The 11586-nt window shown below is 32.6% G+C and overlaps 2 protein-coding genes and 1 long non-coding RNA gene across 3 annotated transcripts; 1 reads left to right on the forward strand and 2 right to left on the reverse strand.

The window, feature by feature from the left end:
- The first annotated feature begins 373 nt into the window (after positions 1-373).
- Positions 374-1993, forward strand: LOC119663612 (nucleosome assembly protein 1-like 1). The gene is made up of 2 exons (XM_038073222.1): positions 374-499; positions 826-1993. The coding sequence occupies exons 1-2, from the start codon at positions 472-474 to the stop codon at positions 1986-1988; spliced, it is 1191 nt and encodes a 396-aa protein (XP_037929150.1). The 5' UTR covers positions 374-471; the 3' UTR covers positions 1989-1993.
- A 1695-nt stretch (positions 1994-3688) lies between these two features.
- On the reverse strand, positions 3689-5502 carry LOC119663613. Its single transcript, XM_038073223.1, has one exon. The coding sequence runs from the start codon at positions 5428-5430 to the stop codon at positions 3700-3702; it is 1731 nt and encodes a 576-aa protein (XP_037929151.1). The 5' UTR covers positions 5431-5502; the 3' UTR covers positions 3689-3699.
- An 88-nt stretch (positions 5503-5590) lies between these two features.
- Positions 5591-5808, reverse strand: LOC119663611. The gene is made up of 2 exons (XR_005251056.1): positions 5717-5808; positions 5591-5657 (listed from the first exon to the last, which is right to left on the reverse strand). It is a non-coding gene; the product is annotated as an uncharacterized LOC119663611 (long non-coding RNA).
- Between the last annotated feature and the right edge of the window lie 5778 nt (positions 5809-11586).

Here is an 11586-nt window from a genome sequence, read left to right on the forward strand (position 1 = left end):
AAGCACTACTAAAGTACTCTAAACTTAGCCATACATGTTCGAATTCCAAATGATCAAAAAACGACACACTAGGTACCCAAAATTGAAGATTTTCAATCGATTCATGGTTTAGTTAGACTGCGCGCATATAAAAACTTATTGATTTACAGCTCAATATCTCAAGAATGAAGCCATATCTACATAAATTGCAGACCGCACCAGAAAGTTATAAGGCGTCCCAGAAATTGTAATCATACTGGATCTTGTCGTTTCTTATACATATATCAATAGTTAGTATAATTTTTAATACATATTTGACAAGCATGCGAGATTGTGTCAAAATTAGTTAGAAATGAAAATAAAAATTTTTCTTCAATTGTCAATATTAAATTAACAACTAACATACATTCGTCTTCATAGTTCTATTGCTGTAATACACCTGAGTTTCTTACGTGAGTTTCTTTCTTTACGGCGGATATTGTGAATTTTATCATGGCAAATTCGTCAAACTCAAATATGGGTGAGTAAATATTTTTTTCAATGTTGTGTGATGAGAGATAGAGAGATGTGAGTATTTTTGAGGTTATATTATATATAAGGGGCGGCATTAGTGTATCATAAATATGATTGAATTTGCTAAAAGTCTTCAAAAAATTTATATTTTACATTTATTTGATTAGTTTTTAAAATTTTTGCTAATCCCGGTTTTATGTGTTATGAAATATTTTATTATAGTAAAAAGTGTATACTTTTTTAGTCGCAAAATTGGTTTCTTTAAGAGTCAAGCATTTATTTTCTTCTTATGATTCGATTTCGTATTAAAAAATAAATTTCTTTTTTTTTCAGATAATGTGGTTAAATCATCCACTGAAAGTGGTTCAAGTAGTGAAGCATCCACTTTCACTGATGAAAAGGCTGATAAAAAGGTCAGAAAGTTTCAACCCGCACTCTTAGATGCTGCTGAACGTCGTCATTTTCTTCATGAGATGGTGAAAAGCTTCCCGCAATCAATAAAGGACCGTATAACGGTTTTGAAGAATATTCAGTTAGAACAAATTGCGATTGATTCTGAATTGTACAAGGAAATTAATAACTTGGAGGTAAAGTACGTTACCAAGTTTCAAAAGTTTTATGATCAGAGATTTGAAATAGTTTCTGGAAAATTTGATCCACCAGAGCAAGATCCAAAATGGAAGGAACCCCCTTGTGATGAAAATGCAAAAGGCGACCATGACCATGATCAAGCATTTAATGACTACAAGAACCTATCGAATGACTCCATCGGCATTCCTAGTTTTTGGTTAGAGGTGTTGCGCAGTGTGGATGTGGTTGGTCATTTGATACAGGACCATGACGTACCAATCTTGCGAAAACTGATCGATGTTAGAGAAAAATGCGGTAAAGAAGACTCTTTTGCTTTAGAATTCCATTTCGATCGCAATGATTACTTCACTGATGAGGTTCTTATAAAGAAATACTTCTTCAATATCGAGCCTAATAAAAAAATGCCGTTTCAATATGATGGGCCAATAATATGGAAGAGTGAAGGTTGCCTTATCCATTGGAAGAAAGATATGAATCTAACGTTAAAAACAGTGAAGGAAATCTCTAAAGATGATGCCAATAAAATGATATTTAAAAATGTTCCACGTCGGTCGTTTTTCCATTTCTTTAATCCACCGCTGGAACAGAATACAGAATCTATAGATAAAGATATGAAAGAGGTATTAAACATTGATTATGATTTGGGACTCGTATTTCGTTCACGTATCATATCTAGAGCAGTTTTATACTTCACCGGTGAACTGCCTGAACTTGATCCATGTGCATGTAATGAAGATGACTCGGAAAATGAAGAAACTGACGAATCGAATAATAAGAAGGATTTGAATGATTCAGATGAAGGGGGCGCTGCTGGAGGTGATGCTGGAGGTGATGCTGCTACTGCCTTCGATGGTGCAACTCATGATGCTAACCCATTATTGAGCAATCAATGTAAACCTCAATAAAATTTACTAACATTTAACTAAAATATTTCTTAACCACATATATATATCTCTTATAAAATGCATTTAAGAATTTCAATAAATTTCAAATTCATTTAGCTTGTTTTTTTTTTTTATTTTTTTGAAAGAAAATGTATATAAAAATAGTTGCTAGCATTGTTGTGATTTGAGTCCTGCAATACCTTATCTGTATTTCTTACTTAAATATTTCAACAGAATTCAACTATAACGACTGTAGTCAAATAAATTATATAGTAAGGTTTTGATCCTATTGGAATGAGGCTATGGATAATGCTCAACATTGTTCTGTGAGTGCTCTTGCTTTGAAGAGGTATAGTGCTCATCTCTTGCCTATGCGCGGAACCCATAGTTGTTGACAGTAAGGTTCTTTAGCAGTTCATGTTATTTTTATTATTAGCCTAATGACACCTCAGCGTACTCTTGGGATCAATCTTATGTCTTGAATCAATCAACAAGTGCTGATTGAACAGTAGAGAACCACGGAGCATTGTGAATATCAATCTGTGTGAATCAAGCTAATCTTAATTTTTCTATTAGTACGAAATATAGCAAATATTTTAAAGGTTTTATAATATACGGTAAATAATAATAAACGGTATTTGATTGAATATAATACTGTTGCCAAATGCATTCTTCAAACATGGTGAAAACTTTTCCTAAGGCGATTCAAAATCGCATTACAGTTTTGAAGAATGTTCAAATTGATCAAAGTGCGATAGACTCTGAATTCTACAAGGAAATTCGAGGAAATTAACGATTTAGAGATAAAGCACACCGCCAAGTGTCAACAGTTTTATAATCAGAGATTTGAAATAATTTCTGATAAGTTTGATCCAAAAATGGAAGTAAGTTTGAAGCAAAATGGAAGGAACCCCTTAATGATGAAAATGCAAAAGGCGACCATGACCATGACCAAGCATTTAAAGACTACAAGAACCTATCGGATGACTCCATACCTAGTTTTTAGTTAGCGGTATTGTGCATTGTAGATGATCCAGGTGAATAAAATGTTGTCTAATATTTCTTTATGTATTTTTCATTATTTGTGTCGTCTACATAACAACTATACGATATACCCAATATAGAATATCAGTGCAATTATACCATACCCATTTAAAAACTTCCGATTAAATATTTTCTTAGTTTTAAAGGACAATGTAAAGACTGCATGGCTGTATGGCTGCATGGCTGCATATCTTATCTTATGTTACTCTCAAGTAATTCACTGCATATTCATTTACAGGATAGGCCGCTACATATGTATTATTAAGGTTTATATGAAAGGAGTGCTTTTAAACAACATAATAGATTAATAACAGAAATAACTACAGGATATAATGTCGTGTGTTCCATTGTTATCGACCAAGGTACATGAAATCGTTTTCCATTCATTTGATCATTTGATAGACATAGAGACGGTTACGGATCATAGTGGAAATGCGTAATCTATACACCTCTTATCTCTTAGCACCTATCTGTAGTATTCTTTTGGAATTATTTTCAATTTTGAAAAATTATTGCAAAATATTTTAGATGAATTATGTTATACAAATATACAAATACAAATATACTTCTAATCATATTTTCTATTCTATAGAAATTTATTTCATAAAAATTTTGGAACAATTACAATATTTGAAAAAAAAAATAATAAAATTAAACACTCAAACTGCATTCAAGCATTCAGAATGTTTTATTTTAAATCTGCACTTGTAACCTCTTCTTCATTCTCTTCTTTCGAACCACTTGATTTGATTGGAACCACTTCTGGAACACTTGATTTTAAATCTGCACTTGTATCGCCTGCTTCATTCTCTTCTTTCGGACGACGTGAATTGATTAGAACCTCTTTTGGAACGCTTGATTTTAAATCTGCACTTGTATCGCCTGCTTCATTCTCTTCTTTCGAACTACTTGATTTGATTGGAACCACTTCTGGAACACTTGATTTTAAATCTGCACTTGAATCGCCTACTTCATTCTCTTCTTTCGGACGATATGAATTGATTGGAACCTCTTTTGAAGTGTTTGATTTTAAATCTGCACTTGTATCGCCTGCTTCATTCTCTTCTTTCGAACCACTTGATTTGATTGAAACCACTTCTGGAACACTTGATTTTAAATCTGCACTTGTATCATCTGTTTCATTCTCTTCTTTCGGACGACGTGAATTGATTGGAACCTCTTTTGGAGTGTTTGATTTTAAATCTGCACTTGTATCGCCTGCTTCATTCTCTTCTTTCGAACCACTTGATTTGATTGGAACCACTTCTGGAACACTTGATTTTAAATCTGCACTTTTATCGTCTGCTTCATTGTCTTCTTTCGGACGACGTGAATTGATTGGAATCTCTTTTGGAACGCTTGATTTTAAATCTGCACTTTTATCGTCTGCTTCATTGTCTTCTTTCGGACGACGTGAATTGATTGGAACCTCTTTTGGGACGCTTGATTTTAAATCTGCACTTGTATCGTCTGCTTCATTTTCTTCTGTCGGACGACATGAATTAATTGGAACCATTTCATTAAGTAGCTTGCTTTGAAGACTTGATAATTTATTTTTCAGTTCCCGTACACCCATAAGCACAATATTTTCTGGTTTTAAAGCACCTGTGGTCTCCACATTAAAATAAATTTTGTTCGGTTCGGTGTCGAATTTGTATGCTGCCTCGAACTGTTCATCAGTCAGTTCGGTATGTTCACTTTTTGGCCACTCCTTTGGTTGAGGGTAAGTAGTATGACGGAATTCATTATCGGGATCATATTCGAAGCATACGCCGCCTGTTGGATTCCACTTAGCATGTTCTCTTCCAATACCTTTCTTAGCCATGGCACATAACTTAAGCTCTTGACCTTTTCGTAATTTCACAATTAAAATACTGTCTTCATATATATCATTTTTATTATCTTTTTCGTCTACTTCGTTCTCTTCTTTCGGACGACGTGAATTGATTGGAACCACTTTTGGAATGTTTGATTTTAAATCTGCACTTGTATCATTTGCTTCATTCTCATCTTTCGGACGACGTGAGTTGATTGGAACTACTTTTGGAACTCTTGATTTTAAGTCTGCACTTGTAACATAACGAGTTTTTTCGGCATCGCACTTTACATCGAGTGTAAATTCCACACTACAACTATCACAAAAATCTGAACAATCGCAATTCCGCCAGAACTTTAGTTGCTTTACCATATCATCAGAGATTAATGGTATTAACCCAAGACGGTGGGCAATGAATTCATCTGAAAGAACTGACGAATTTTTCTCTATTTGAACCCAATCGATAGCAAGCGTTGGGGTTTCAGCAATGAATACACGGCGTAAGCTATTGGCGACGCTCAAATCAGTGCCTTCCACAACGAATTTGACATTTTCCTTCGTCAATTCCTTGATTTCGACTGTAGGTTGATTTCCGTACGGCATTGCAATATTTTTATGAATTTTCAATGTTAAAATAAAGAAAATCCTCGTGGCGCAAACTACTAATGCAACTAATGCTTTTTACTGTCAGAATGAAAATTATTTAGAGTTGCCAGTTCACGCAAATAAAATAAATTGCATAGAATAATAAATAAGATTGTTGTTTTGGCGCGTTTTGGCGAAACAAGACACTCCAACTGCGGACGCTCCGTTTTTATCTAAATTTAAATCTAAAATTTAAAGAAACAATTTTAAATAAGTGCACACAAAGATTAAATAATACACGTACACTCTAGTTGTCGCGATCCGTGTCAGCAAAAGTGCGGTTTGTGTGATTAAATTGCAAAATATACTTCTAAATTTTGGTTTTAATAAAAAACAAAAAAAATCAAAACAAATTAATCAAAAGCAATAAAATTGCTGAAAGTTACTAATACTTTCAAAACAGCTGATAGAGACAGCATTTGTTTGTTTATTTTTTTAACGAAAGTTGCAATTTATAAAAGTGGCGTTGCCACAGTGTATATTTTTAATTCTTTTGTAAAAATTTAATATTCTATATATATACTATATAATCAGTGATCATCAAACTAAAAAATTTTATTCTTTTAATATTTAATTTTTTATGAACAATTGTAAAAGTAATATACGAAGACATTCACTAATAAGTGAAAATGGCCTAAATGGCTACATAACATTTAATGCAGAAGACATTAAAATAAACGATCAACCTATAAACAAAACTATAGGTAAATCGAATACCGAAATAAACATTAAAAAAACCGCTAGTGAGATTGCTATAGCAAATAAAATTAAATTAATTAGTAATAAAAATAATAATTTAAACAAAATTTCTCCAAACAGTACAAAAGATATAGATCCATACGAAATTAACATGTCCACAAACACCAGCCACACTAATGACAAAAATAATGAAGCTCTTAATAAAAAAATGAGAGAATTAGAAGTCTTATGCGGCAAACTTCATCAAGAAATTATCCAACTCAAAAGTGAAAACCAAAAATTAAGGTCGCAACTTATTAACAATAATGTTCCGAAAGAGCAAACCACCATAACTTTCGAAACAGACGAGGAAGAGCTTGCCCGTGAAACCGACTGGATCGTTAAAAGAAATAATAAAAGAGCCTCAAAAAAGCGCAAAGCTACTACATCTCCAAGTGTGTCACCAACTCTCAACAATATGACACAAAAGCATTCTAAAGAAACGGAAAAGACATCAACCCAGCTTCGTCCACCTCCAATTATGGTAACTGTCTCTGATAATTACAATCACATAAGAAAAATTATTACAAAGGAAAGCAAAAATAAATTTTTGCTGAAACTAATGAATAACGACTTATGTAAAATTAGCACTTTCGATGGTAACGATTATCGGGAAGTAACTCGAGCTCTAAATGAAGCAAATCTCTCATGGCACTCTTATGAACATAAACAGCTTAGACCAATAAGAGTTATAGCAAAAAACCTGCATCACTCATGCGACCCTACAGATATTGTTGGCGACCTTGCAGAAAAGGGTTTTAAAATTGTCAGCGCAATTAATAAGCTACAATTTAAAACTAAGAAACCACTGGATATGTTCATATTATCCTTTGAGGCAGTAGAAGATACGAACAAAATCCATGAAATCAAAGAAATCTTAAATACGATAGTATCTATAGAAACAATAAAACCCTCTAAAATTATCCCGCAGTGCACCAAATGCCAATCTTTCAACCATACCAAAAACTACTGTCAAAAGCAGCCAAGGTGTGTGAAATGTGCAGGTAAGCATGAAACCATAAATTGTGAAAAACCCGATGATAGTCACCCAAAATGTTGCAACTGTGGGGAGCAACACCCAGCGTCATATCGCGGTTGTGTAGTCGCAAAAGAGCTTCAAAAATTAAGAGACCAAAAAACAAAAAAAGTTCCTGTCCCAGTTCAAACAGATAATATCGAAAGACCAATAATATACTCAAGTCGAAGAATCGCTAAAGTATCATATGCAGACGCTATTAAGCCAACAACCTCCGTAGCCCAAAAAATAAATATATCTGATGAATCACAAAATGTCCTCTCTGTTATTCTTGAAAAACTAATGGCAATAGAAAATCGCCTAGACAACTTAGAACAAAAACATAATTGCACATCTGTATGATTGCTCTTAAAATTATGGAATGGAACGCAAATGGTTTGCTTCAACACAAAAACGAATTAGAATTACTTCTGCTAACAGAAAATATAGACATATGCCTAATAAGCGAAACTCATTTTACAAAAGAAACGTATATCAATTTTAAAAACTATAATATTTATCATACTATTCATCCAAGCAATAATGCTAGAGGCGGAAGTGCTGTTATAATTAAATCCAACATTAAGCATTATCAAGATAATAAACTCTCTAATGAAGAGTTCCAGGCAACAACCGTTGCAGTTGAAGAGAGTGGTTCCAAAATACAAATAACGTCCATCTATAGTCCACCAAGACATAACGTAAAATATGAACAATACGTAGATCTATTAAAATTACACAATCATAAAGCAATAATTGGTGGTGATTTTAACGCAAAAAATGTTCAATGGGGGTCAAGACTAAATACCACAAAGGGTAAGGAATTACTTAAAGCATGTCGGGCCACAGGTTTTGAAGTTCTCTCCACTGGCTCTCCAACATACTGGCCAACTGATAGAAATAAATTACCAGATGTCATTGATTTCTTTATTGTAAATAAAATTCAAAAAAGAGACATTGAAGTTAAAGCAGGACTTGACTTAAATTCTGATCATTCTCCAATATTGCTTACTTATGGATGTAATATTCTATCTATGATACCTAAACCGACACTAACAAACCGTCTAACAGACTGGAATTATTTTAAGGCCCAGATAAATGAAAATATTGACCTATCCTGCAAAATACGAAGTATAAATGACCTAGAGAGTGAAACGCATTGCTTTACAAGCTTGATTCAAATATCGGCATGGCGCAGTTCTCCACTGCAGAATAGTAAGCAATTTGATAAAAACTATCCGGTCGAAATTTTAAATCTAGTCTATAATAAAAGAAAACTACGTAAAAAATGGCAACAATCACGATTAATACAAGATAAAAGAAACCTTAATAATGCCACTCAAAAATTAAGAAGAGAAATCAGTAATTTTAAAAATGAAAATGTTAAGAAATATCTTACAAACTTGACATATGATAGCAAAACTAACTATTCTCTCTGGAAAGCTATGAAAAAATATAAAAGACCGATCACTCATAATCCTCCATTAAAAAAAGATAATAATGAATGGGCGAAAAGCAATATTGAAAAGGCACACGTTTTGGCTGAATATTTAAGTAATACCTTCAATCAAGAAGAAACCCATCATATAGAGCCAAATAACAACATAGATGATGAAGCTATTTTGCGGATAAAAAATAAAGAAGTAACTGGGGAAATCAAAAAATTGAAATTAAAGAAATCACCAGGATATGACCTCATAACTAGTGAAGTGTTGAAAAAGCTACCTCCAAAAGGAGTAGCCAAACTTGCACAGATATTTAATGCGAGTATAAAATTAAATCATGTCCCTAACTATTGGAAAGTTGCTGAAGTGGTGATGGTACTAAAACCAAATAAGGACCAACATTCTCCAACTTCATATAGACCAATCTCTCTCCTGCCAACCATAGGAAAACTGTTCGAAAAGCTTATCTGTAAAAGACTTGAAAAAGTAGTTTGTCAAAGAAATCTTATCCCAAATCATCAGTTTGGATTTCGGAAAAAACACTCAACAATCGAACAAGTACACAGAGTTACGCACGAAATAGAAAAGGCATTAGAAAACAAAGAAACTTGTTCAGCTGTGTTTCTGGATATATCAAAGGCTTTTGATGGGGTTTGGCACTCTGGCCTGATATATAAGTTAAACACTATCCTGCCACAGCAATATTGTAAACTACTGGAATCGTATATTGGCGAAAGGTACTATCGAGTTAAACTACTTGACGCGTATTCGAAATTATATCCTATAAATCGCGGGGTCCCTCAGGGGAGTATACTAGGCCCATTGCTGTACCTGCTGTACACATATGATTTGCCAGTGAATCCAAGATGTATTGTTGGAACTTTTGCAGACGACACGGTATTAATGGCTACAGGTCCAAACAACAAGGTGTCTACCACTAAGCTTCAAATCGCTCTACAAGAAATTGAACAATGGACAAATAAATGGAAGCTGATAGTAAACAGTTCAAAATCTAATCATGTAGACTTTACTAACAAAAGAGAAAATCAAATTGCATTATTTCTAAATAGCGTTAAAATTCCAGTTGCAAATTCTGCGAAATATCTAGGTATGACTCTAGATGCCAAACTGAGATGGAAGGTACACGTCAAGAAAAAATTAAATGAACTAAAAATAAGATACAAAAAGTTAACTTGGCTTATTGGAAGGAGATCTAAATTATCTCAGCAAAACAAGCTTATGATCTATAAACAAGTCTTCAAGCCGGTCTGGCTCTATGGCGTCCAAATCTGGGGTTGTGCGAAGAAACATATAATAGATATGATGCAAAGATTTCAAAACAAAGCAATCAGAGATGCAGTTAACGCTCCGTGGTACGTGCGAAATTCTGATTTACATCGTGACCTAAAAATACCTACTGTCAAACAAGAAATTCAGAAGGCTGCTAAAAAACATTATGACAGGCTGAGACAACACTTAAACAGCACCATTCCAGCGCTACTTTGTGATGTCACTCACAGACGCTTATGCCGCTTCAAACCTAATGACCTTTTGAGGCGTTTCAACCAGCAAGGTGATGACTAGTTCGTATCTATATGCTCACCCTAGATAGACTTAGATAAATTTACTTGTAATAAAAAAAAACCTCTTGTTAGTCAATATGACTAGTTGTTGTAAATTTAAACTCTTCATTTTGTTTAAATATAAATAAAAAAAAAAAAAAAAAAAAAAAAAAAAAATAATAAAAACAATAAGACCTTATTCAGATGTTGGAATATAATGAAACATATACACGAATTGGTGTTTGTAATTAAGTAATTTAAGAATTATAACAAATTAAAACAAATTATAAATAAATTATCAAATGAATAAGACTAACAATAATTCATCATTAATATTAGACACGATGATTGCACATACCACAGATCTGCCATCCATACTTAATAAGTTTTTTAGTTCGAAATATGAAACCGTTTGAGTTTATTTTATATAAGTACTGTTAAAAAATTGAAAAATGACAAAAAATTTTAAAAATTAGTGAACCGTTTACTTCTCACATTGTTTCACATGATTTAAGGCGAAACATGTGGAATGCAACCACTAACAATAAATTTCCCACATGGGAAACTACAAGGAAAAATTTAAAATATCTTTTTATGTTTTATAAGTGAAATGTAAACAAATAAAAGTTAACGGGAATCAATTTTACTAAGAGTACATTCACACTGTATCATTTAGGCACATGCTCATTTATATTAATGAGTGAACGTTTACTTTATATTGAGCTCATTTATGTAGCTGATAGAAATTTATATGAAATAAAATAACTTCACTTAACAATACATCACACAAAATGAATTAAATATGTAATTGATATATGAAATCATTTACATACATTTTATATATCAATTGCATATGCAATTAATAAAATCAAAGATTTTATTAAATACTTACTTTTTGAAAGTCTTTCTTTACAGCTTTATAGCTTCACAGCTCAGCTGTTGTTTGTTTACATTTTACATATAAAATTTTCGACACATATTTCAAACTTTGGTGATTTCCCTTAAGAGAGATTTATTTCTAAGGGTTGCATTCGACATTTTTTGACTTAATTGAACTGATTTATTGATAATGAACTCATTTCTTATAAAGGGCATTTATGTTAAAAGCTCTTTGTATGATAAGTCATTCCTATTAGTGTGTATAATGAACAAAATCGCCTAAATGAGACGTGTGAATGTGCTATTAGAAAGTAAGTACTCAATAAAGCGTTTGTTTTTATTATATGAATATGTAATCGAAATACACAATACATATATACATAAATGATTTCATATATCGGTTATATATTTAAGTTCAAGTTTGATCAGTTTGTTAATTTCAGTTGAATAAGGACGAAAAACTTTAAAGAAATTC

This window comes from Teleopsis dalmanni, unplaced genomic scaffold (assembly GCF_002237135.1).
Source record: "Teleopsis dalmanni isolate 2A unplaced genomic scaffold, ASM223713v2 unscaffolded_contig_0646, whole genome shotgun sequence".
In the NCBI taxonomy this organism is placed as follows: Eukaryota; Metazoa; Arthropoda; class Insecta; order Diptera; family Diopsidae; genus Teleopsis; species Teleopsis dalmanni.